Source organism: Taudactylus pleione, unplaced genomic scaffold (assembly GCF_031769625.1).
Source record: "Taudactylus pleione unplaced genomic scaffold, aTauple2 ptg000800l, whole genome shotgun sequence".
NCBI classification, from domain to species: domain Eukaryota; kingdom Metazoa; phylum Chordata; class Amphibia; order Anura; family Myobatrachidae; genus Taudactylus; species Taudactylus pleione.
In genome coordinates, this window is record NW_028285202.1 from 1,390,759 (window position 1) to 1,418,738 (window position 27,980).

At 45.3% G+C, this 27,980-nt stretch overlaps 1 protein-coding gene across 2 annotated transcripts; it reads left to right on the top strand.

The window, feature by feature from the left end:
- The first annotated feature begins 909 nt into the window (after positions 1 to 909).
- LOC148474922 (uncharacterized) lies at positions 910 to 27,912 on the top strand. 2 transcript variants are annotated; one of them, XM_088457994.1, is made up of 6 exons: positions 910 to 957; positions 5,126 to 5,317; positions 6,123 to 6,246; positions 6,366 to 6,463; positions 15,216 to 15,846; positions 23,161 to 27,912. In XM_088457994.1, the coding sequence occupies exons 3-6, from the start codon at positions 6,162 to 6,164 to the stop codon at positions 24,804 to 24,806; spliced, it is 2,460 nt and encodes an 819-aa protein (XP_088314120.1). In that variant the 5' UTR covers positions 910 to 957; positions 5,126 to 5,317; positions 6,123 to 6,161; the 3' UTR covers positions 24,807 to 27,912. The 2 variants fall into 2 exon arrangements, with proteins under 2 accessions (XP_088314120.1, XP_088314121.1); XM_088457995.1 differs by lacking the exon at positions 910 to 957 and having other exon boundaries at positions 23,164 to 27,912.
- The last annotated feature ends 68 nt before the right edge of the window (positions 27,913 to 27,980 follow it).

Here is a 27,980-nt window from a genome sequence, read left to right on the forward strand (position 1 = left end):
TGACCTCCCCTCCCCCCACTAACTGTACAGCACCAGCACACACCTGTCCCCCTCCCCAGACACCCCCCAAGTAATACCCTGACCTCCCCTCCCCCACTAACTGTACAGCACCAGCACACACCTGTCCCCCTCCCCAGACACCCCCCAGTAACACCCTGACCTCCCCTCCCCCCACTAACTGTACAGCACCAGCACACACCTGTCCCCCTCCCCAGACACCCCCCAGTAACACCCTGACCTCCCCTCCCCCCACTAACTGTACAGCACCAGCACACACCTGTCCCCCTCCCCAGACACCCCCCAGTAACACCCTGACCTCCCCTCCCCCCACTAACTGTACAGCACCAGCACACACCTGTCCCCAGAGACTCCCCAGTAACACTCTGGCCTCCCCTTCCCCCACTAACTGTACAGCACCAGTCCCCCTCCACAGACAGCCCCCCAGTAACACCCTGACCTCCCCTCAGCCACCTCCCCTCCCCTCCCCCTCATGTTGTCAGGGAGTATCAACTATCAATCACATATCTGTATGCATACAACCTAAGGACCACAACAAAATGGCCGATGCTTTTCCAGTGGCTACGTTACCGAAGACAAGGAAATGGCAGGCGCCTTATGTTTGAGTAAAATAATTTTAAAATGGTAAACATTTACTATCACACATGTCTGTAGGGGTGACGGAAGCCATTTTCCTGTACACTGGTCCAGTAGCGCTATGTAGTTAAAATGGGACCAGCGGACATTTTTTTGTGGTCTGTACCCTGCGCTCAGGACATCTATTCCAGACTCCCCGGCTATATACATTGTGTGACGCCAGGCTACATCTATTGAACGGGATCTATGATCCACTACCCTTTGCTTTGTCTGGCAGCAGGTAATGGTATTTACTATTATTATACACAGGGTAGATCTGTCTGCGGCAGATCAGGAGGAGGAGGAGGAGGAGCTGTGTTACAGGTACCAGGCCTGTACTTTATTATTACTGCTGTCACTAATAGTGTTATTATTATGTATGAGGTGTAATGCTGGGCAGTGACTGTGGGTATGGGGGGTATATGTGCTGGACATGAGGCTGTATAAGGTGTGCCCAGGACTGTATGTATGAGGTGTAATGCTGGGCAGTGACTGTGGGTATGGGGGGTATATGTGCTGGACATGAGGCTGTATAAGGTGTGCCCAGGACTGTATGTATGAGGTGTAATGCTGGGCAGTGACTGTGAGTATGGGGGGTATATGTGCCAGGCATGAGGCTGTATATGGTGTGCCCAGGACTGTATGTATGAGGTGTAATGCTGGGCAGTGACTGTGGGTATGGGGGGTATATGTGCTGGACATGAGGCTGTATAAGGTGTGCCCAGGACTGTATGTATGAGGTGTAATGCTGGGCAGTGACTGTGGGTATGGGGGTATATGTGCTGGGCATGAGGCTGTATAAGGTGTGCCCAGGACTGTATGTATGAGGTGTAATGCTGGGCAGTGACTGTGGGTATGGGGGTATATGTGCTGGGCATGAGGCTGTATAAGGTGTGCCCAGGACTGTATGTATGAGGTGTAATGCTGGGCAGTGACTGTGGGTATGGGGGGGTATATGTGCCAGGCATGAGGCTGTATAAGGTGTGCCCAGGACTGTATGTATGAGGTGTAATGCTGGGCAGTGACTGTGGGTATGGGGGGTATATGTGCTGGACATGAGGCTGTATAATGTGTGCCCAGGATTGTATGTATGAGGTGTAATGCTGGGCAGTCACTGTGGGTATTGGGGGTATATGTGCTGGGCATGAGGATGTATAAGGTGTGCCCAGGACTGTATGTATGAGGTGTAATGCTGGGCAGTGACTTTGGGTATTGGGGGTATATGTGCTGGGCATGAGGATGTATAAGGTGTGCCAAGGACTGTATGTATGAGGTGTAATGCTGGGCAGTGACTGTGGGTATGGGGGGTATATCTGCTTGGTATGAGGATGTATAAGGTGTGCCCAAGACTGTATGTATGAGGTGTAATGCTGGGCTGTGACTATATATGTTGGTTTTTAGGATGTATATGGTGTGCGCAGTACTGTGCCTCAGGTAGAAGAGGAAGACTTATTGGTCGCTAAATGTTTGATATCTGACTACATTACATGTGTAATCTGTAATATTTACTCTATTCATAGACAGTTGAGTTAAAGTGAAAGTCAGCTTTGAATGAGATACATTCTATACACTAACTGTGGATTGACAGGGACCAAAGTCACACAAGTGAGAGGTTTTTAACCCTCACCCTGGAAATCATTTACCTGTTGACTGGGGAGGTGAGGGGATCTGGGAGTGTCACAGTGACATCACTTATATCTATAGTAGTAATACAGGGACATGACTGGGGAGGAGAGGGGATCTGGGAGTGTCACAGTGACATCACTTATATCTATAGTAATAATACAGGGACATGACTGGGGAGGTGAGGGGATCTGGGAGTGTCACAGTGACATCACTTATATCTATAGTAATAATAAAGGGACATGACTGGGGAGGTGATGGGGATCTGGGAGTGTCTCAGTGACATCACTTATATCTATAGTAATAATACAGGGACATGACTGGGGAGGTGATGGGGATCTGGGAGTGTCTCAGTGACATCACTTATATCTATAGTAATAATACGGGGACATGACTGGGGAGGTGAGGGGATCTGGGAGTGTCACAGTGACATCACTTATATCTATAGTAATAATACAGGGACATGACTGGGGAGGAGAGGGGATCTGGGAGTGTCACAGTGACATCACTTATATCTATAGTAATAATACAGGGACATGACTGGGGAGGTGAGGGGATCTGGGAGTGTCACAGTGACATCACTTATATCTATAGTAATAATAAAGGGACATGACTGGGGAGGTGATGGGGATCTGGGAGTGTCTCAGTGACATCACTTATATCTATAGTAATAATACAGGGACATGACTGGGGAGGTGATGGGGATCTGGGAGTGTCTCAGTGACATCACTTATATCTATAGTAATAATACGGGGACATGACTGGGGAGGTGAGGGGATCTGGGAGTGTCACAGTGACATCACTTATATCTATAGTAATAATACAGGGACATGACTGGGGAGGTGAGGGGATCTGGGAGTGTCACAGTGACATCACTTATATCTATAGTAATAATACAGGGACATGACTGGGGAGATGAGGGGATCTGGGAGTGTCACAGTGACATCACTTATATCTATAGTAATAATACAGGGACATGACTGGGGAGGTGAGGGGATCTGGGAGTGTCACAGTGACATCATTTATATCTATAGTAATAATACAGGGACATGACTGGGGAGGTGAGGGGATCTGCGAGAGTCACAGTGACATCACTTATATCTATAGTAATAATACAGGGACATGACTGGGGAGGTGAGGGGATCTGGGAGTGTCACAGTGACATCACTTATATCTATAGTAATAATACAGGGACATGACTGGGGAGGTGAGGGGATCTGGGAGTGTCACAGTGACATCACTTATATCTATAGTAATAATACAGGGACATGACTGGGGAGATGAGGGGATCTGGGAGTGTCACAGTGACATCACATATCTATAATAATAAGGCAGGGACATGCAAAATGAACACCTGAATAAACAATTATAAAAGATACATTACACTCTTGTTAGAGATGTTTGTATCAACTTAGTAGGCAATTAATACTTTAATTCTTAAAAAATAAAAGTATATATAAAATTACATAGCAATAGAAATAGAATCTCTAGAGTATGGTAATTCAAATATATATATGTGTTTAATGGTGGAGTTAATCACGTCAGGATCAAGTCAATAACTGGCCACAAGTATAGCACCAAAAACATTGTATATTTAGGGGTAAATTTACTAAAGTGAGAGTTTTTAGAAGTGAGTTTTAAAAGTGATGTTGCCCATAGTAACCAATCAGATTCTAGCTATTATCTTCTAGAAGGTGCTAGTTAAATGTTAAGTAGAATATGATTGGTTGCTATGGGCAACATCACTTTTAAAACTCACTTCTAAAAATTCTCACTTTAGTAAATTTACCCCTTAGTGTCTTAAATGCTTTGTGATTCCAATTGCTGGTGATTCAATTGGTAGCACACTGCCTAATTTGTGTTCCTTCATAGTAGGCACAGGATCCGTGATATTCTTTAGTTTACAGATCTTTTCTACAATAACCAGCATCAGTACGTTAACACGGGATGTAGTCAGCTGCGGCCGCCGGTCTAAATGGCGAAGCTGATATCCCGACAAGAGAGTTAATATAGAGTTGAAATGCATTTCGACGCCTATCTTAATCCCGAGGCCGGAAAGCAGACGGACAGATGCCCGAACGAGGTAAGTCTGGTGTGCCCGTCCTCTTAGCTGGGAGGGGGAGAGGGTTAGGGCACTTAGCGGGGTTAGCGTTTAGGTTTTGGGGGGGTGGTTAGGGTCAGGCACCACTGGGGGGGTTAGGTTTAGGCACTAAGGGGGAGGGTTAGGTTTAGGCACGAAGGAGGGGGACCTAGGTTTAAGAACTCACAGGGAGGGTTAGGGTATGTGGTGGGGAGGGTTAAGGTATGGGGTGGGGAGGATTATGCTACCAGAAGGGAGGGTTAGGGGGAGGGAGGGTAAATATACTTACCCGACCCCTGTCGGGATACCAACCATTGGGATGCCGCTGTCAGTATTCTGACTGGAGGCATCCCGATAGCCGGCATATCATACCGATTCCCGTTAACACATCCGGAATCACAAAGCATTTAAGTCACTAAATAAAGGTTTTGGTGCTATACCATTGGCCAGTTATATATACACTTGCTCCTGAGAGCTTTGGGATAACTTGATTTTTATTATGATGTGTGAGAATCTATATCTATTGATATGTGATTTTATATGTATTGTGTTAATCTGAGAATTAAAGTATTAATTGTCTACTAAATTGATATATTGCGCTCTTTTTAAAGATATTTAATTTATTTAGTTCTAGAGTATTTGAGAGGTACTCATTAGGAGCTGTGTCATTCTCTAACTGATTTATAATTTAGTTATTTGATTGCGTCTGAATCTTATAGCAATACCTGAATAAACAGCTATATTTAGGTAGAGTTTAACCTTCTCATTGATGTCTCCCCCAATACTCAGGATTACACAGTAGTGAAGAAGACAACCGGTGAGTGTGAGACACCCAGCAGCCGTCCCTGTGTGTCAGGAAGACTGAGCAGGACCCAGAGCCCCATCACGGTGCCTCCACCTCACTCACTGATACATGAGAGACACAATGACCAGAAGATCCTGGAACTCACCAACAAGATCTTTAAGCTGTTGACTGGAGAGGTGACTGCTGGGAATGGGACATTATACAGTAACACCAGGGGATGTGTCTGGGTGATGACTGGAGAGGTGACTGCTGGGAAGGGGACATTATACAGTAACACCAGGGGATGTGTCTGGGTGATGACTGGAGAGGTGACTGCTGGGAAGGGGACATTATACAGTAACACCAGGGGATGTGTCTGGGTGATGACTGGAGAGGTGACTGCTGGGAAGGGGACATTATACAGTAACACCAGGGGATGTGTCTGGGTGACGACTGGAGAGGTGACTGCTGGGAAGGGGACATTATACAGTAACACCAGGGGATGTGTCTGGGTGATGACTGGAGAGGTGACTGCTGGGAGTGGGACATTATACAGTAACACCAGGGGATGTGTCTGGGTGATGACTGGAGAGGTGACTGCTGGGAGTGGGACATTATACAGTAACACCAGGGGATGTGTCTGGGTGATGACTGGAGAGGTGACTGCTGGGAATGGGACATTATACAGTAACACCAGGGGATGTGTCGGGGCGATGACTGGAGAGGTGACTGCTGGGAATGGGACTTTATACAGTAACACCAGGGGATGTGTCTGGGTGATGACTGGAGAGGTGACTGCTGGGAATGGGACATTGTACAGTAACGCCAGGGGATGTGTTTTAGTGATGACTGGAGAGGTGACTGCTGGGAATGGGACATTATACAGTAACACCAGGGGATGTGTCTGGGTGATGACTGGAGAGGTGACTGCTGGGAATGGGACATTATACAGTAGCACCAGGGGATGTGTCTGGGTGATGACTGTATCATTGTGTGTGTCAGGTTCCTATAAGGTGTGAGGACATCATTGTCTATTTCTCCATGGAGGAGTGGGAGTATATAGAAGGACACAGGGGTCTGTACAAGGACGTGATGATGGAGAATCACCGGCCCCTCACATCACTGGGTAAGAGGAGACTGTCATTTATTGTACAGGGGAGAGCAGGTATGGGTACCCCCTATATACACACATCACCAGATAATCACTTATATACAATGTACTCAGTCACTGTGTGTCTCCTACAGATGGACCCAGTAACAGAAATACCCCAGAGAGATGTCCACATCCTCTTTATTCCCAGAACTGTAAAGAGGAAAATCACAGGATCCCACAGGTGCATCAGGTAGGTGGTATTTAGGGTATCACCAAATAGCAATTTAAGAAGTGACTTACTATTTCCATTCTCTAGTCTATGGCAGCCCCCACAAAGGGTTGTCTATAATGAGGCTTCTCCACGTCACCTGTATCTTTTCCTGTCTAGGTCAGTTAGTAGTGTGTGGTTTCTGTAACAGAGGCTTACCTCTCTCATTGTTTCTGGCTGTAACAGAGGCTTACCTCTCTCATTGTTTCTGGCTGTAACAGTGGCTTACCGCTCTCATAGTTCCTGGCTGTAACAGAGGCTTACCTCTCTCAAGGTTCCCGACTATAAAAGAGGCTTACTGCTCTCATTTCCGGTTGTAACATAGGCTTACCTCTCTCATGGTTCCAGGCTGTAACAGAGGCTTACCTCTCTCATGGTTCCTGGCTGTAACAGAGGCTTACCTCTCTCATGGTTCCTGGCTGTAACAGAGACTTACCTCTCTCATAGTTCCTGGCTGTAACAGAGACTTACCACTCTCATGGTTCCTGGCTGTAACAGAGACTTACCTCTCTCATGTTTCCTGGCTGTAACAGAGGCTTACCTCTCTCATGGTTCCAGGCTGTAATAGAGGCTTGCTGTAACAGAGACTTGCCTCTCTCATGGTTCCTGGCTGTAACAGAGGCTTACCTCTCTCATGGTTCCCGGCTGTAACAGAGGCGTACCTCTCTCATCGTTCCTGGCTGTAACAGAGGCTTCTCAGTTCCTGGCTGTAACAGATTCTTACCTCTCAGTTCCTGGCTGTAACAGAGACTTACCTCTCTCATAGTTCCTGGCTGTAACAGAGACTTACCACTCTCATGGTTCCTGGCTGTAACAGAGACTTACCACTCTCATGGTTCCTGGCTGTAACAGAGACTTACCTCTCTCATGGTTCCTGGCTGTAACAGAGACTTGCCTCTCTCATAGTTCCTGGCTGTAACAGAGGCTTACCTCTCTCATGGTTCCTGGCTGTAACAGAGGCTTACCTCTCTCATGGTTCCCGGCTGTAACAGGCGTACCTCTCTCATCGTTCCTGGCTGTAACAGAGGCTTACCTCTCTCATGGTTCCCGGCTGTAACAGAGGCGTACCTCTCTCATGGTTCCCGGCTGTAACAGAGGCGTACCTCTCTCATAGTTCCTGGCTGTAACAGAGGCTTACTTCTCAGTTCCTGGCTGTAACAGATTCTTACCTCTCAGTTCCTGGCTTTAACAGAGACTTACCTCTCTCATGGTTCCTGGCTGTAACAGAGGCTTACCTCTCTCATGGTTCCAGGCTGTAATAGAGGCTTACCACTCTCATGGTTCCTGGCTGTAACAGAGACTTACCTCTCTCATGGTTCCTGGCTGTAACAGAGACTTGCCTCTCTCATAGTTCCTGGCTGTAACAGAGGCTTACCTCTCTCATGGTTCCTGGCTGTAACAGAGGCTTACCTCTCTCATGGTTCCCGGCTGTAACAGGCGTACCTCTCTCATCGTTCCTGGCTGTAACAGAGGCTTACCTCTCTCATGGTTCCCGGCTGTAACAGAGGCTTACCTCTCTCATGGTTCCCGGCTGTAACAGAGGCGTACCTCTCTCATGGTTCCCGGCTGTAACAGAGGCGTACCTCTCTCATAGTTCCTGGCTGTAACAGAGGCTTACTTCTCAGTTCCTGGCTGTAACAGATTCTTACCTCTCAGTTCCTGGCTTTAACAGAGACTTACCTCTCTCATGGTTCCTGGCTGTAACAGAGGCTTACCTCTCTCATGGTTCCAGGCTGTAATAGAGGCTTGCTGTAACAGAGGCTTACCTCTCTCATTGTTCCCGGCTATAATATAGGCTTTCCTCTCTCATCATTTCTGGCTGCAACAGAGGCTTACCTCTCTCATTGTTCCTGGCTGTAACTGAAGCTTACCTCTCTCATTGTTCCCGGCTGTAACAGAGGCTTACCTCTCTCATGGTTCCTGGCTGTAACAGAGACTTACCTCTCTCATAGTTCCTGGCTGTAACAGAGACTTACCACTCTCATGGTTCCTGGCTGTAACAGAGACTTACCTCTCTCATGGTTCCTGGCTGTAACAGAGACTTACCTCTCTCATGGTTCCTGGCTGTAACAGAGACTTACCTCTCTCATGGTTCCTGGCTGTAACAGAGACTTACCTCTCTCATGGTTCCTGGCTGTAACAGAGACTTACCTCTCTCATGGTTCCTGGCTGTAACAGAGACTTACCTCTCTCATGGTTCCAGGCTGTAATAGAGGCTTGCTGTAACAGAGACTTGCCTCTCTCATAGTTCCTGGCTGTAACAGAGGCTTACCTCTCTCATGGTTCCTGGCTGTAACAGAGGCTTACCTCTCTCATGGTTCCCGGCTGTAACAGAGGCGTACCTCTCTCATCGTTCCTGGCTGTAACAGAGGCTTACCTCTCTCATAGTTCCTGGCTGTAACAGATTCTTACCTCTCAGTTCCTGGCTTTAACAGAGGCTTACCTCTCTCATTGTTCCCGGCTATAATATAGGCTTTCCTCTCTCATCATTTCTGGCTGCAACAGAGGCTTACCCCTCTCATTGTTTCTGGCAATGTATTATGTTAGTTCTACAAGCTCAGTACAGACAGTCTAACCCAAATGCACCACTCTGCTGTCCTTGGGAGCAGAACTGTCAGTGAGTGATGTAACATAAAGCACCTAATGTATAAGATCGATGCTCTGAGGATGCACATGCTCCATGTACCCTTCAATCCATTTCCTGAAGCTGGTTGCAGCTGGAGCCTGATCCCACACACTTGGAAGTCACTTGCCCAAACTAAGCCACTAAATCATATGCTGCATCCTGAAACATAGTGATTCCGGGGGAGATGTATTAACTGTCGATATGGCGAAGAAGTCTTATCAGCGTACGTTATGTGCGTTGATGACGCTTTTTCTCCATGTATTATTGAGGGGTTAGGCGGTAAATGACAGGGGCGCTGCTATCTACAAGATAGCAGCGCCGATGTGCTGGGCAATTTATGAACAATCCGGCAGCTGCAGTTATCAATATCTGTCCCTGCTGCGGAAAATGCAGGCGGGATCTCGCACATGCCCAGCGGAGGCCGGGAGGTGAGACACAGGGCATCTGCACTAGGCTTGGTAATGAGGAAGACGATCCGTGCTATTATAATACATCTACTCCTCTCTTCAGTGCCCGTGCAGAGTCTTTGGGGGAGAAAACGACTAACAAGTGACCACATAATAAGGTTTCCTGCACACAATGAAGGAGTACTGTGCAGCAATCACAGATCCCAGAATAAGGGATGAAACCAGCCTCCAGAGCAATTTAGAGAATAACAGGGAGGCAAAAAGAACAAGGGGGGAGATGTATCAAACAGGTCTGTGGAGTCAGTAAGCCAATCCTTAGACTCCCAAGTTCTTGATTTTACTAATAGATGAGTTGGAGTCAAAAGTTTGCCTCCCGGCTCCACAGCCCTGGTATCACAGCTCCTAAAGAGTGAAGTACAGAAGTTGCCCATAGCAACTAATCAGCTTACAAGCTCGTACATTCTATAAAAGGATAGGCTGATACTCATTGGTTGCTTTAATACATCTCCCTCAAGATCTCCTAAAAGCCTGGACTCAGATAGGGATTCCTCTGATTAGTAGAAGATTCATCTGCAGCCGGATTTGATGACAGTGAGGAAACATGATATTTAGCTTGTATAATGAGGAATCTGTGCCGAGTAACATAAATCTATGGGAATGACGGCACTAATAACACCCACATTAGCAGGAAGATCTCTGAGGATTGCAGCCACAAGAACAGAGGTTTCCGGGAACATCCTGAGGTAGAAGATTTAGGGGGTCATTCAGACCCAGTCGCAAGCACCTATGTGCTCCGTACCGACCCGATGGGTAGGCCTGCGCGTGCGCAAGCCCCGGAGCGAGAGAGAAAATCTCTCGCTCCGGAGCTCGCTACAAAAGGGGCGGCTGTCGATGTTGATTGACAGCTCGCCCCGTTTTGTAGGCGGAGCGGGGGGTGGTTTACAAAACAGGCGTTCCTTAAGGAACGCCTACCGTTTTGTGGGCGGCCGCACTGACATCATCAGTGATGTCAGTGGGTAGCTTCCTGCTCGATCAGAGCAGGAAGCTCCCTGGGGCTTGCGAGTGCCCAGACCCAACCTTAGGGTCTGGTCGCAAGCCCCGATGGTCGCGAAGGTCTTGACCATCGCGACCATCACCCTGGTCGCTAGCTAAGCTGTGGGTGGTAACCCATAGCTTAGCTTGCGACCAGGAGGCCGCACAAAAAAAAAGGAAGCGCCCGTCCTCATTCAGAGAGAGCGATTGCTTCTTGCGACCGCCTCTGAATGAGGTCCTTAGTCCTTGGGCAATTGAGCACGTGGAGTACACCAGTATAATCCTATGAGACTTACATGTATGTATTCAGTGATGAAGATCTATTGAAGTGGAGCTGGGTTCCTAAAGTGACTGGAAGTAAGAAGTTCGACCATGTCTGCTAGATCTACTATTCCACTGGTGAGTGCTTTCAAGAAACGTCCTAGTTTCTCCAAAACCACATTGAAATCAAGTATCGCTATGCCCTTAGGGCCTAGATGTGTAAGACTGTGGGGAGATACACTCCATATGGACATTGATGGCAAGGTAAACAGGCAATACCCGCTGAGTGTGCAATTCCTGTTCATCAGCAGTGTCCACGGCATCAACATTGGTGGCCGGATGAACCGCCTTGTTCTGCCGTATTGCAGCCTAATTAGACACCGTTTTGGCTAATCTGCTTGTGAAAGAAAACTCTTATTCAGAGACAAACTGGATTACTGGATAGTGATGGAAAATCTAATGGAAAGAAAATACCGGCTTTTCCAGCCTCCCTCTTCATATTTACAATTCAAAAACTTAGAAGTTATACAACTGGAAGGCAATACCACAGCCAGAATGTTCCTCCTACCTCTAGACAGCCTGTTTGGGCCTTCAAGATTAAGACTAATAGGCCAAAGCGTTGGAACCCGCAATGACTATTGTCAGGACCAATCTTGTTTAACACCTGTAGAACTTCGTACTATACACACATATGGTATGGAAACATTGTATAAAAGACAATTGGGTCCTGGACATCAATAAGTATAGAGACTAGATAGTTTCCTCAGTATCTAGAATTCCATGTTTTCATGTAAACTAAGAAGTAACGGTACTAGACGAACTACAGAACCGCTACCAGCTTTACTACAAACAGCCATAGATGTCCTGGGTTCCTTCAGGACAGAAGAGCAAAGGCTTTAATTCCAGACTTTTCCATATCTAAAAGACCTCAGGATCCTTTTGCACCATCCTCAACCTGAGGAGACTAAACAGCTATGTCAGTGTCAGACCATTTTGCATGGGAACAGTGAATTTGATCCTCTCTGCTATCAGCCAGGAGGATTTCCTTACACCCATAGACCTACAGGACGCTTCCTCTTATGTTGTAGTGTAGCACAGGAAGTGTCTCAGGTGCTGGATCAGGGACAACATTACCAGCTCACCGGTCTTCCTTTTGGCCTGGCAACTTCTCTATGAACCTTTACAGAAATGCTGGTGCATAGCGAAGAGATCTGGGGGCCTAGATGTGGCCACATCTATACATCATCCTGGTTGTAGGAGAATCAGAACATGTGACAGACACCAAGAAAATACAGGTGATGACCTTATTGCAGAAACATGGCCGGATTGTGGTCAGGACAGAAAGTCAGCTTGTTCGATCACAGCAAATACAATGTCTAGGAGCACAAAATCCATACAATACACAGTATCTCTGTGCGAGGAAAGGTGTCTCAATCACAACAGCACTTAGCGGAACTAACTGGAGAGTTACAGGCACTATGGGAATAAAGGAACCTTTTCTAAATACTTACAATTATAAAGTGTCTCTAATCACCATCCCAGTTTCTATATATCACATTAACCAGGAGAGTATTGTACCGTCTTACCACAGCCAGTGGAGAGCAAAGTGAGGAGACATCATCACTGGACTCAGGGCCTGATTCAGAGCCGCTCGCTCTGACAGAGCGCTTGCTCTGAATCAGGGCCGGGCTTTTTTTTTTTTTTTTTTGGAGCGGCCTCTTGGTCGCTCGCATAGCTATGGGTGACCACCCACAGCCATTGCGAGCGGCCAGGATGATGGTCACGATGGTCAAGACTATCGCGACCATCGGACTTGCGACGTGACCATGTGGTAGGGTTTTACCCATCGCAAGCCCAAGAGAGCTTTCGGCTCTAACAGAGCCGGAAGATCTCCACTGACATCACTTGTGATGTCAGTGGGGCCGCCCCCAAACGGTAGGCGTTCCCATGGGAACGCCTCCGTTTGGGCAGCCACTCCCACGGCCCGCCCCCCACCAAACGGGGCGAGCTGTCACTCAACATCGACAGCTCGCCCCCTTTGGTGTGAGACCCGGAGCGACGGAGTACCCATCGCTAGCCGGGTCTCGCGCATGCCACCATCGACCCAGTTGCGAGCGCTCATCGCTTGCGACCGGGTCTGAATCAGGCCCTCAGTGTGAGTGATTACTGTGTATTAGGAATGCAGAATATTTATTGGTGATCCCCTCAGAGAGTTTGTGCACTTTCCAAACATTTCACGGAAGTAATCCTACAAGGATAAAAGAAATGAGGAAATACAGTACCAGGGGTATTTAAAGGCCCCTATACAGGTGGTAACTTCTTGGGCAAAGGAAGCTCAGCCATCAGTGACAGAACTTAGCAGAGGCAACTGGATGACCTCACTAGTCATTACCACTGGGATATATTCTCCTCTGCTGCTTCTTTTCTGCGACACGTTCTACACACAGCCATGTAAATAAATGTATTATTATGCAGCATATGTTATTTTAAATGTTTATTGTTGGCCCTCGCTATTGTATTGCCTGTGTACATCCCATAGTAAGGGCTGCCAAGGAGGACTGAAGGCGAAAACCGTAAATTATGTATTGGATAATTCCTTTTCTTCTGACCACTCCATGGTGGCCCAATGTTCCCACCCATCTTGGTTCAAAATGTATATTTTTTAGAGATAGCTTCGGAAGTTATACTGTATCACCTAGCATTGTGTGCAGGAATAGCTTGGTTAAAACTAGCTATCACCTAGCAGCAATTGCTAGGTCTGCCCCAGTTTTAGTGTGTGAGGGTGTGGATCCAAGGGCATTAAGACTTGCTGACAACTCGCACATGCAATGACGAACCTCCGCAATGCTGGAGGCTCGCACTACTATAGTCACTCTTCCTCTCAGCCTGCATACTTTCTTACCAGCTTCTCATACTGCCCATTTAATATAGTTTACGTGGACAATAGGTAACGCATCCTGACACGAAAAGAGGATGAGCCACATTATATACCATCCTATTGGATGTCTTTTTATTAACCTGTCTCTAGGTAAGTTAGTAGGAACTTAACCCATTGTAAGGTCTGCCATGGAGTACATCAAAAGTAATGTACAGGTACATAATCTGCTGTTTTCTCTAATATCCAGTTTGGGGACACTGGACACTATGGGGTAGAGATTATGGTGCAGAAACACCAGCAGGAGTATAGTCGTGTCTGGTTAATATAAAGTGACCGTGCTCCTGTCACCACACACTATACCTCATAGTCAAATGTAAAAGAAAAGTACACTACTGGCATATGTAATGAGTATCTATCAGCAGTCCAACTGATCCTGCCCAAAGAATCCAGGATTTAAACAAAGTAATCTATATAAATAAAGTTGTGATATATTTAGGCGCTATACTCCATTTTGGAAAAGTACAGCCATACATTAATATACTTCACATGTAAGTTTTAAATCTGAGATAAGGTGAAGCAGACGTTCTTCTGATATGTTCAAATGTCCCAGATCCTTTCTCATCCACGTAGTATATATATGAAAGACAAGAAGTTATAAAAAAAACCAACAATGTGTAGTAGGTCTCCAATAGCCAACAAATATAGCATAGATGGTGAAACTGTCTCCTCAGGTGTAAGTATGTAGAACCTCACGTACCACACTCACTTCATAGAAGTGCAACTCCATGCAAGTAAAGGTTTCTTTATAATACCCGAACGTGCAGAATATGCAATCCACCAAGGTAGATACAGGTAGAACGTACCCTACTGACTTATGAGCAGCTTTACATAAGCATATAATGGTTTCTTTATAAATAGTCCTTCAGGACGTACCCCATTCACATAAAGGCAGGACGATCCTTTCCTATAATGGTTTCTTATTGGTCAAACATGAGGAAAAATCATCCACTTCCAAGTGACACGAACAAGTAATTAATTTATTATTTTAATAAACAAGAAAAAACTTTAATCAAATAAATAAAATCAATAACTCCAAGTCCACTTTATAGTCCAAACAGTACTTCTTCTCAGTGAGGTACAAAAAACGCTGGAAAAATGTTTTTATTTTTATTTATGTATAATGTTAAAAACTATGTGGAGGAGAAAGGATCTGGGACATTTGAACATATCAGAAGAAACGTCTGCTTCACCTTATCTCAGATTTAAAATTTACATGTGAAGTATATTAATGTATTGCTGTACTTTTCAAAAATCTATAGAGTAAAGAGCCAAAATATTTCAAAGTTATATTTATATAGACTATTCCTCAGTATCCAGTGTCCCCTCAAGCACTGAGTTAGAAGGCTTTTGTAACGCAAATTATTTTTCATTATATGACTTGTGTGCCTCTAATACACTAATATTCTTCTGGTCAATCTCACTTACTAGAACAGAAATGATTAAACTTATCTTATTTTGTTGGTTATTTAGAGTGAAGATTTGACTGATAATAAGGCAGAAGATATAGAGGGAGAAAAAGAGACATATGTGACTTATATAAAGGCAAAAGATATAGAGGAAGAGACGTATGTGACTGATATGAAGGCAGAAGATACAGAGGGAGAAGTAGAGATGTTTTTGACTGATATGAAGGTAGAAAATAAAGAGGAAGAAGAGACGTATGTGACTGATATGAAGGCAGAAGATATAGAGGGAGAACAAGAGACGTGTGTGACTGATATGAAGGCAGAAGATATAGAGGGAGAAGAAGAGACGTATGTGACTGATATGAAGGCAGAAGATATAGAGGAAGAAGAAGAGACGTATGTGACTGATATAAAGGCAGAAGATATAGAGGAAGAAGAAGAGACGTATGTGACTGATATGAAGGCAGAAGATATAGAGGAAGAAGAAGAGACGTATGTGACTGATATAAAGGCAGAAGATATAGAGGAAGAAGAAGAGACGTATGTGACTGATATGAAGGCAGAAGATGTAGAGGGAGAACAAGAGACATATGTGACTGATATGAAGGCAGAAGATACAGAGGGAGAAGAAGAGACGTATGTGAGGGGTAATCAGCAGTGTAAGAAGGAGGAAATCCCTACAGATATCAGCACAGGTGAGTACTAAACACTTATTACAGCAGGGTCACATATTCTCTCTGTACACCATGTTCGGATTGATTTTTTTTTTTTTTTAATTCAATAAGTTTTATTGTTTTTATAATAACATAAAACAAATACACATATATTGACTACATTACAAAGTATGCTTGATACAGAATCAGTAGAGATCAAAAGCACGAAACAGATTAAGCATAATGTTGTTCAGGTACAGGACAAATTACATAGTCATTGACTCACAGAATAATATTCGATTATCTTAAATGACATTCCCAATAGAGAACTTAAAATAAACACCCAACAACAAATAATAAAGGCAGACAGTAAAACATACGATATTCAAAGATAAATATAGGTAAAGACAAATAACCAATATAGCAGGATATAGAGAACACTTCACAGTATATCAATAACAATAAGAGCCCACAGGCGCCATATGAGCTTGAATACCAAATGTAAAATATAAATGACCAGTACTATAGGCATATAAAAGTACAAAAGTAACTCGCATCTTAAACCTGATATAGAATAATTGCTAGTACTATTAATAGTACTAAATAAAATTAACAAATTCTAAGGGGTAAATTTACTAAGATGGGCGTTCTATTTAAGAAGTGATGTTGACCATAGCAACCAATCAGATTCTACTCATCTATCTAGCAACTTCTAGAAGATAATACCTGGAATCTGATTGGTTGCTATTGACAACATCACTTCTTAATAGAACGCCCATTTAGTAAATTTACCCCTAATAATCTGCCAAAAATCAAAGCAAAACCCTCCAAAACAAACGACTCTATAACCCCCCACCCTGTATGGCCTAACCCCAACCCAGGCATACTTGGATCCCAGTTTCCCCTTACCAACCTACAGTATCCTAACCTATAAACCCCCTTCCCACAACCCAAACAGACAAAGGATAGTAAAACACATAACTGACAGGGGCAATATATTGTTGACCTTAGCTAGGCCAGACTAAACCCAGCTCTACCGCATTCTAAGGATAAAACATTTTCCACAGACATACTATAAGGATAAAACATTCTTCAAAGACCTAAAGCTTGGCAACATACTAATGTATTGTCACGACCAGGGTGTCTCGGCATGGTAGTCGACGGGTAATACCTGTGAGGACGCTATGGCGAGGGGCGTCTGGCGGTGGCAGTGGTGCCTGGCGAAGAGCATTAGCTGTGCGTGGTTCTGTGGGGGCATACTGTCACTCTGGTCTGGTTAGGCCTGGGGGTGCTTCCGTTCCGTTCTGGCATGGGCGCCGCCATCTTGTCTCCGCTCAGGTGACCTAGTTGCCCTATCCTGTTGTGTCACATGCTCCTCTCTGACCAGTCACGGCTGAGCACTGGGGATTTAAGGGAGTTCAGAGCTCCCTTGCATTGCCAGTGCAACGTGTATCTCAGCCTAGCTGAGAGGGAGTTCTCTGTGCTTATCCTGTTCCTGTGAATTCGCTGTCTGCAAGTCTGCCTGTCAGCTCCTAGCTTCCGCTGGACTACCCCGCTTCCTCCACCACCCTTGCCCATACCTGAGTGCCTGAGCCTGCTGACATCCTGCTCATTTGCCTTAGTTCACTACCTGCATACCTGGCTTTCTATTTCCTGCATCACTACCTGTATACCTGCTTGATCATTTTCAGTCTCACTACCTGCACACCTGGACAGCTCTAATTGTTTCTGCCTGGACATTAACCCATTGCTCCCACCAAAGAACTTTAGTGCACATTTATATATTCCTGGACTTTTATTTACTGCCATAGTTTATGTCTACTCAAGCACATATTAAAAAACCTAGTTTTTTATTCAAACCCGCTTCTGTGATTGCTCCTGGTACCACCCCGGGTCCACAAACAACCCAGAACATAACATGTATATACTAGGATATTGTAAACAACGAAACATAGAAAATATTGAAACATGAAAGCACAATGAGCGGCATCAAATTATTAATCCGATCAGGCCTCAGCAGGCAGTGAAAGTAAAGGCAGTGAAAGTAAAGTAAAGTTCCATCCTCATTCGCCCAAATACATAAGTACTTGGAATGCTTTAATGATGTATCCTGAAGACATCCATCCTCCCAAGGGCACGCAGAGAAAAATATGAAAAACTTGAATGGCAAAGCCTGGAGCCTCCATCCCTCCACTAAAAATGTAGAACAACTCTTTGGAAAATACACAGTGGACTCCGAACGCCTTGGGTTTGAAACAATATCCAACATAGAGCCGTATTCTATTAGAGCAGACCCGCGATACTTTTTTGCCTCCCCGGACTTTTCGCCTACTTCACCTGTTTTGCAGGCGGAAAAGTATAGAGCGTGTGCCAGCGTATCGCCGTTATTCAATTTGAAAGTAGGCAAAAACCGGACCCGGCGAAACTTGAACAGGCGGAAAGTTCTGTCAGATTTGGGGAAATCAGCCTGACACCCCCCAAATGATGCTCTGACATGGGGGTTAGCTATGGTACCCCCCGATTTGGCTTGCTGAAGGTATTTGGTGTTTTTTAACGGCCTCAATAGCTGCTAAATAGCGTTTTTTAATAAGTGGTGCAGAATAGTATTTAGGAGGTTTTTTTGTTCAAAATAAATTTGGGGTATTTGAAAATGGGGGTCAGCATATTTAAAAGTTGCTAAAGTAAAGTTGAAAAAATTGTGAAAAATACACCTGCCGCAAACACCTGCAATCAAAAAAACACCTGGGGCATATTTGGGGACCCCCCCAGAGTCAAGTTCGCTAGTGTTTAACTTTGTACCCCAACATATTTTATTTTGTTTACACCCCCAAATTCAAACTAATTTTTTGGGGTGTTCTTAAGTGTTTTTTAAAACATTCTTGATGCAGTTTACCTTTGGGGGACTGTCTGAAGGCTGCACGGGGGTTCCCAAAACGTTGCACTCCAAAACCCCAATTCTGCACTTTTTTCCGCCGGCTATTCATAGGCGAAACTTTTCCGCTTATTACATTGCATTGAGTTTCCGCCTAGGCGAAAAGTCTTCCAAATTGAATACGTCAAAACAGGCGAAACTGACGTCATCGGCGAAAATGTATCGCTGATTCGGACTTTTCGCTTCAAATTGAATACGGGCCTTCCCTACGTGAGGATAAGCCCCAAAGTTGTTCTCTCTTATAAGACATGCAAGAGGTAACCTCATCACTTGGGGGACACAGTCATCACTTCTCCAAGTTTAGTGAGAAGCCTCTGTGTGGAGGCAGCAATAGCTTGAAGGATCAGCTGCAGGGAAATGGCCATCTGTAAGGCAATCAGCCATGAGTATCCGCAGATAAAGACAAAATGGTGGCTAGCACACCACCAGTGTTCACCAGTAACAGCCATATACTGCAGCCAATGACAGGTCCCGTTGTTGTGGGGAGCTGAATCCCACCACCATATGCACTTAAAATAAAATGGCCGCCAACTCTCCAATTTGTTTAGGTGAGACAGGAACCAGGGATAGGATCCCTTAGGGAGTAGCAGGAGATCACAGGCACCAACAACAGGAAGAGACCCGCAGAGCAATGATCAGCAGCGGCAGCATCAATGTGTCAGCAAGACCATCGGCGTCGCTGCTTCAGGTAAGGAACGGTCCCAAAATGGCTGCCGCTGTCTTCAGCATGCCGGAACAAGGCAGCGGGGAGTGGAGACCGGTGCAAGCAGCCGGCGGCAGAGGGATCGGAGCATAAGGAGCGGTGGCCGGGTGACAGAAGCAAATCAACGGGTAAGTATTAGGAGTTGTGATGGAAACTCCGGTTTGATTTTAACTGGTGTCTTATACATGTGGAATTTGTATGTTCTCCCAGTTTTTCCATGGATTTCCTTCCCCTGTCCAAAAATATACTGGGATGTTGATTGACTTCTTACACAGTGTGCCTGTGGGTGTTACAGTGTTTAGATAAATGTGTAAATGACGACTACATAATAAGCCCTATTATTGGCTTATAAGTAAACAATAATAGTAATTAAGTCAATACAAAAATCTACTCAGCCCCTATTATACTCCTGCTCTCCCCCTCCCATCATGGCACTGTGTGTTACCAGCCCAGAGATCTGACCAGTCTCCTCCCCACACTCTCTGGTGTATCTCATACATCAGGAGCCATCAGCCCCTATTATACTCCTGCTCTCCTCCTCACATCATGTCACTGTGTGTTACCAGCCCAGAGATCTGACCAGTCTCCTCCCCACACTCTCTGGAATATTGTATGTCAGTGTACATCACTTTAATAATGAAGTCACTGGTAAATGTGCTAAAATGCCATTGCACTACCACATGTGACAATATCCACTGTCTTTCTTGAGTCATTTTATGTGACAGATTTTTTGATATACTGTATACCTATATACTACCCATCACAATGAACACGTTACACAAACTGCACTTTGTCACACACAGGGCTATAACCACACAGCTGTCTTTGCACATTGGCTCCTTTCAGTCTCTTGGATGCTCTATACTGTTGCATTATATCTGCTGACCTGTCTCTGTATCCTGCTCTGCCCTTCTGGTGTCTTCCTCTTTCTGCTGTTACCAGTCTGTGCCCTGTGCCATTCCCCTACCCTGTCCTGCTGCCTCCCCCCGCTCTGTCCCCTGTACCATTCCCCTACCCTGTCCTGCTGCCTCCCTTACTCTGTGCCCTGCACCATTCCCCTACCCTGTCCTGCTGCCTCCCCCGCTCTGTGCCATTCCCCTACCCTGTCCTGCTGCCTTCTCCACTATGCCCTGCACCATTCCCCTACCCTGTCCTACTGCCTCCCCCACTCTGTGCCCTGTACCATTCCCCCACCCTGTCCTGCTGCCTCCCCCGCTCTGTGCCCTGCACCATTCCCCTACCCTGTCCTGCTGCCTCCCTTACTCTGTGCCCTGCACCATTCCCCTACCCTGTCCTGCTGCCTCCCCCGCTCTGTGCCATTCCCCTACCCTGTCCTGCTGCCTTCTCCGCTATGCCCTGCACCATTCCCCTACCTTGTCCTGCTGCCTCCCCCGCTCTGTGCCTGTGCCATTCCCCCACCCTGTCCTGCTGCCTCCCCCGCTCTGTGCCCTGCACCATTCCCCTACCCTGTCCTGCTGCCTCCCCCACTCTGTGCCCGGCACCATACCCCTACCCTGTCCTGCTGCCTCCCCCGCTCTGTGCCATTCCCCTACCCTGTCCTGCTGCCTTCTCGGCTATGCCCTGCACCATTCCCCTACCCTGTCCTGCTGCCTCCCCCGCTCTGTGCCCTGTACCATTCCCCTACCCTGTCCTGCTGCCTCCCCCACTCTGTGCCCGGCACCATACCCCTACCCTGTCCTGCTGCCTCCCCCGCTCTGTGCCATTCCCCTACCCTGTCCTGCTGCCTTCTCCGCTATGCCCTGCACCATTCCCCTACCCTGTCCTGCTGCCTCCCCCGCCCTGTGCCCTGTGCCATTCCCCCACCCTGTCCTGCTGCCTCCCCCGCTCTGTGCCCTGCGCCATTCCCCTACCCTGTCCTGCTGCCTCCCCCACTCTGTGCCCGGCACCATACCCCTACCCTGTCCTGCTGCCTCCCCCGCTCTGTGCCATTCCCCTACCCTGTCCTGCTGCCTTCTCCGCTATGCCCTGCACCATTCCCCTACCCTGTCCTGCTGCCTCCCCCGCTCTGTGCCCTGTGCCATTCCCCCACCCTGTCCTGCTGCCTCCCCCGCTCTGTGCCCTGCACCATTCTCCTACCCTGTCCTGCTGCCTCCCCCACTCTGTGCCGCCATCATTCTGTGTTGCTCTGTCCTATCGCTCTCCTTCCCTCTCAGCGGTTATATACAGTGACTTATTACCCTGTTAGTAGCATGACTCTGGTGGGACTACTCTCCCTGAGGATGACCAGAGGACCATATAGAAGCTGCTTTTGCTACATATATATCCACCTGGAGAACTTTGTGTAATGTGGACGCAGTTGTTGGTAATTAACCCATTTGCCATGTTTATGTGTGAGGGCGTCTAGATGGATATTGTGGTTCACCAACATCACTGGCTAATGAGGGTTCCTGCTCTGTGATGATGGCTAGGGAACGTTACCCAGCAAAGGGCCGTATTCAATTAGCGGTGAAACTGCAGTTTTTTTCGCCATCAGCAAAATCTTCCGATTTTCGCCAAAAAAAAACAGCAAACAGGTGAAAATGGAGAAAAAAAAACTGGAGAAAAGTTCTCTTCATCCCAGACCAGGAAAAAAAAAAAAAAGCAAAATCCCTATTTTTTTCCTAAAAATGTGGGAATTTCTTTCAGAACCCTTTGGAGACCCCCTCTAATGGTAAGTTGCGTACTTTGGTGAAAAACAACAGCGCAAGTTTAAAAAAAAAATCGTTGAAACTGATAGCAATTTTTTCCAGTATATTATTGTTCCACATAAATTGGGAGTATGTTAAAATGAATGCGAGTATATTTTTGTGTTGTAAAAATGCAATATTTAAAAACCATAAAAAAAAACACCTGCTGCCACCACGTGCGATATTTAAAACACTTGACGCATCCATACTGCCCACCGAATAATCAGACCTAATACGTTAAAACCATTAAACTATTTTTTTTTTTTTCGCCCAAAATTTGCGCAGTAATTTTTTGTCAAAGCACGTACCTTACGACATTTTCTTGGCCTCATTTATCATTTGTGGGGGGGGGGGGTCCTAAAGGTTCTGAAAGAAATCCCGAAATTTTAGCCAAAAATAGGGATTTAGCTTTTTTTTTTTCTGGTCTGGGATGGAGAAAATTTTTCCTGTTAGAAAAACCTGTTTGCTGTTTTCTCTGTTTTTTTTGGGGTGAAAATCGGACGATTTCAAATACTGCTCAAGGTCTGCATTTGGGGGGAGATATCCAATGCTGATGTGCCATCTGCCTATCCCTGGGGCTGGGTCTATGACATGTGCTGATAATGTGCTTGTGCCATTTTATGCCAATATTTTATCTGTTCATAGAGAGTCTTATTTGTTGTTGGTATATTTGTAAATGTAATAATGTAGTCACAGTTTGCAAGTGCAAAATAAACATCTTTATTCATAGTAATAACACAGTGGTGTAGTGGTTAGCATTGCTGTCTCACAGCTCTACAGTCATGAGTTCAAATCCTGAATATCTGTGTGGAGTTTGTATGCGTTTCCACCAACCCTCCAAAAATCATACTGGTAGTTTAATTGGCTTCTAACACATATTAACACTAATGTGTGCGTGTCATAGTGGTAATAAATATACATTGTAAGCTCCACTATGGCATGGACTGATGTTAATGGTCTAATATTCTCAGTAAAGTGCTATGAAGTATGTCTGCGTTATGTAAAGAACTGTGAATAATAATATATTTTTCCAGCAGATGGACGCACAAGCAGTAATTCCTTGGTTGGAGATCTCATCTTGTCTGCAGATATTAAAACAGAAGATAACATCACACAGGAATCTCCAGGAATCAACCCTGATACTCTAAATATACATCCAGTGTCTCACAGTGCAGATATATCATCTGATTCTTATAATCATGAGGACTATTCTCCTGACACCTCGGCTTTTGTTACACATAGTGCAGCTCATACACCTGATAAAATATTTCCCTGTTCTAAGTGTGGGAAATGTTTTACATATAAATCAGTTCTTGTTACACATCAGAGAAGTCATACAGGTGTGAGGCCATTTTCTTGTTCTAAGTGTAGGAAATGTTTTACACGGAAATCAGATCTTGTTATACATCAGAGAAGTCACATAGGTGAGAGATCATTTACATGCTCTCAGTGTGGGAAATGTTTTTTAGAGAAATCAGATCTTGTTACACATTGGAGTAGTCACAGAAGGGAGAAAACATTTTCTTGTCCTGTGTGTGGAAAGTGTTTTGTACGAAAATCTGTTCTTGTTACACATCAGAGAACTCACACAGGAGAGAAACCATTTCCATGTCCTGAGTGTGGGAAATGTTTTGCACGAAAATCAAGTCTTCTCAGACATCAGAGAAGTCACAAAGGTGAGAAACCATTTCCATGTCCTGAGTGTGGGAAATGTTTTGCACGAAAAGCAAGTATTGTCAGACATCAGAGAAGTCACACAGGGGAGAAACCATTTCCATGTTCTGAGTGTGGGAAATGTTTTACACACAAATCAGGTCTTGTTATACATCAGAGAAGTCACACTGGTGAGACGCCGTATCCATGTTCTGAGTGTGGGAAATGTTTTGCACATAAATCAGTTCTTGTTGCACATCAAAGAATTCACACAGGGGAGAAACCATTTCCATGTCCTGAGTGTGGGAAACGTTTTGCACGAAAATCAAGTCTTATTACACATCAGAGAAGTCATACAGGTGAGAAACCATTTGCATGTTGTGAGTGTGGGAAACGTTTTATACTAAAATCATATCTTGTCAAACATGAGAGAAGTCACACAGGGGAGAAACCATTTTCATGCTCTGAGTGTGGGAAATGTTATACACAAAAATCATGTCTTGTTATACATCAGAGAAGTCACATAGGTGAAAAATCATTCGTATGCTCTGAGTGTGGGCAATGTTTTAAAGTTAAATCAATTTTTGTTGAACATCAGAGACTTCACACCGGTGAGCAACGATTTCCATGTCCTGAGTGCGGAAAATATTATGCACGAAAATCAAATCTTGTTACACATCAGCGAAGTCACACAGGGGAGAAAACATTTCAATGTTCCAAGTGTGGGAAATGTTTTACACGAAATTCAGCTCTTGTTAGACATCACACAAGTCACACAGGTGAGAAACCATTTCCATGTCCTGAGTGTGGAAAATGTTTTGCACGAAAATCCGTTCTTGTTAGACATCACACAAGTCACACAGGTGAGAAACCATTTCCATGTCCTGAGTGTGGAAAATGTTTTGCACGAAAATCCGTTCTTGTTAGACATCACACAAGTCACACAGGTGAAAAACCTGATATTTATAAGGCATCAGAAAATTCTCTAAATGTCATTGCATTAGTAGATGTGGAACAATTGCAGTGATATTCTTTATATAAGTAAAATTTTATAATAATATTTGTGTATATAGCACAGTCTTTCTCAGTGTCAACCCTCAAGTTTTCACAACAGGTCATGTTTTGTAGGTATCTGTCTGTGGAAGCAGGTGGGTATGATTGAAAAAAATCCACAAAACATGACCTGTTGATGATACTTGGATACTGGAGTTGAGAACCACTGGCTAGCACGTTTCTCCAAATAGGATTCAGAACACTTTATATAGGTGATGCTGTCATCTTGGGTGCGCTTTCTAAGTAATAATCATCAGTCCATACCCCATTGAGTTTACAGTCAAAGGTCCTGATTCAGACCTGCTTGCTAGGATGTGTTCGCTCATAGCTGGCCGATGTTCGCATTGTGCGCATGTGCAAACCGCAGTGAGAGATCAGGAAGAGTTTGCTCGCTGCGCATAGACAGCCCAGCAGAGTGAGTGACAGGAGAAGCCGTTTGTGGGTGGTGACGGGGGCCGGCCACTATAAACGGGGGGAGTGGAGATGCGAACGCAGGCGTGCCTTAGCGTCTCAACGCCGTTCCAGAGGCGTGCATAAATTATAAGCAGCATCATAGTACATGTCACCTGGCTTATTTTTACACTGAAGTGCTTGCGGTAGGGTATGGTCAGCATCAAGCGCTGCGATCGCATCCGATGGCACCCGATGTACCGATGGTTGCATACACTTCCTGGAGATGACGTGCTCAAGTGGGTGTCTGCATACACTGAGCAAGCCAAGACATTTTCCTTGCCGTGCGATTGCCTGCCTGCCAAAATTTGCATACGCTGGGTGCAAGCATACGCATCTAGCGAGCAGGTCTGAATCGAGCCCTAAATCCCATAACACACTCCAGGTTCCATATTTCTACACGTTTGTTTTGAACTTTGTGGAAGGAAACCCTCTAGAAAGAGCATATAGACTCCACATTGATAGGGCTTCGGTAGAAATCATGTATCCTATTCAAAGTATCTCAGTAGCGGAATGACAATTCATAAATGATACATTGGAGGCTAATAGCGTATGACGTGGTATTATAATTATATAATATGAAATGGCTCTTTTTCTGTTAGAGACCTAAATTACTGCATGGGATTGAGACTCTGTCTATGATGGGATCTAGATTATCTGACCGGCCATTGTTTTGATTGGGAAATTTGTAACCGTTGAAATAGCGCACACTACTAGCCCTAAGAGTGTGGAAGCACATCCACGTCTATGACTGGAGGTTATTCATATAAAGGCTATAGGGAATGAAGGGAGACACTGTCGGGCGCTGATTGGATAGTGATACTATTGTACCACCCAGGATCCTGTATAAGCAACATTATAACTTACATACCTCTTCCCCTGGCAGTAATTCCTCCTCTGCATATACTGTATATCCATATTAGTGGGATCATTTAGATTGGCCATGTGGTTAGGTACATACATATCTGTATGGAAAAATAATTTGCATTATTGGACTGTAAACGGGTTTGGTATGATTTGTATACGTTTATAACGTCAATCATAATTTAGACTACAGCATGTAAATACAGTGCATATTGACATGTACAATGGAGTCTTGGAACCTGTTGACACTTCCATCAAGTAGACCTGTTAATGTCGGCACTTAAGCCTAACATTGTACTGTTTTATGACTATGTAGACATGTGATATGTCGACATTTTAACAGTGTCAATATGGTAAAATTAGTAATTCTGGTGTTGACTTAGTGACTGTCTATTCAGTCATTGCCGACATGCTGACCGCATACCGTAGATAACGATCCATAGCATACGGTGTGTTCGCAGTTCATAAAGATGCTGGCCCATTCATGGAGGAATAATGTGGATGCTGCCCATGTTATGGGATTTGGCTGATACTGAGGTGCAGAGTCTAGCGTGACAGTGGTGTTCACCAGGGACCCCCGCAAGTAAGCTTGGGCTGCACCCAAAATGCAGGTCGCTGCCCTCTGGTTTCACAAGCACGCAGCTGGTAAACTATAGGCGCTCAAAGGCGTGCAGAAGCATAGTCAGCCAAGTGGGTCATTACTTGCCAGACAGATACAGTTTCAGAGAACAGGCAATAACAGGTCTCAGGATAGAAATCACTAACCTCAGTGCTAAGGATGACACAAAATCGAGTCGGAACAGCTGAGGTCAGGAACTCTTGTACAGATAACATATAGCACAAACACACTGCACAGACCCAGCCACAGTGAGCAGCAGGCTATACGCCCCCATTACAGCACCCAATGCCCAGACTTTGGTGAGTAACATTCTCCAACACAGACCTTAGCCATTGACACTGCCCATCCGCGATGCCCTTCTTAGCACAGTCCTCAAACATACACACATTGGGGCCTTGGAAGCAGTTTGGACGTGGGCTAAATGAGAACTGTGTCCTAGCCTGGAGCTACACTACATGAAGTTCTCCCAAGTGGGCACAGAGCAAAAAATAAACCAGTGGGATAGCCTCTGCTCGCCCAGAGTCCTGCTAATGTAGGCTGAAGCTTTTGACGAGCACTGTGAGGGAAGGAGAGCAGCAGGATGGAACAAAAATTAGAAAATATGGGAAACAGCATAAAGTGTTATAAAGCATAAGGGTAAAGCAGGATACAGAGACAAGTCAGCATAAAGTGCAACAGTACACAGCACCCAAGCACATAGACTAGGGACTATTGCACAATGACACGTGTGACTATAGTGCAGTGTGTAAGGTAATGTGTACATTTTGGTGGGTGTGTGAGCTTAGGGTCAAAGTAATCACCAATTTTACTTTAGTATTGCAGTATATAATCAAACATTCAGGTAATATTACACAAGGAAGATAAGGGTAATGACACCGGTGGTAATGCATATGTAAATTCCTTAGACATTTCACATAGGGTCTCCTCCCAATAATAGTTGATAGCATCACCTTGTACTGATATAAAAGAATCACCAGGGTGTGGGGAGAAGACTGTTCAGATAACTTGGCCACTAGCATGCAAATATATGTGAGGGGGAGAGCAGGAGTCTAATAGGGGCCAATGACTCCTGATGTATGAGATACACCAGAGAGTGTGGGGAGGAGACTGGTCAGATCTCTGGGCTGGTAACACACAGTGACATGATGTGAGGGGGGAGAGCAGGAGTATAATAGGGGCTGATGGCTCCTGATGTATGACATACACCAGAGAGTG

Excerpts from the sequence above, each read along its gene's own strand:
- LOC148474922 (XM_088457994.1), top strand. The coding sequence starts at position 6,162 with ATGGAGGAGTGGGAGTATATAGAAGGACACAGGGGTCTGTACAAGGAC. Across the intron at positions 6,464-15,215 it reads GGATCCCACAGGTGCATCAG|AGTGAAGATTTGACTGATAA; the intron begins GTAGGTGGTATT and ends TTGGTTATTTAG. Across the intron at positions 15,847-23,160 it reads CCCTACAGATATCAGCACAG|CAGATGGACGCACAAGCAGT; the intron begins GTGAGTACTAAA and ends ATATTTTTCCAG.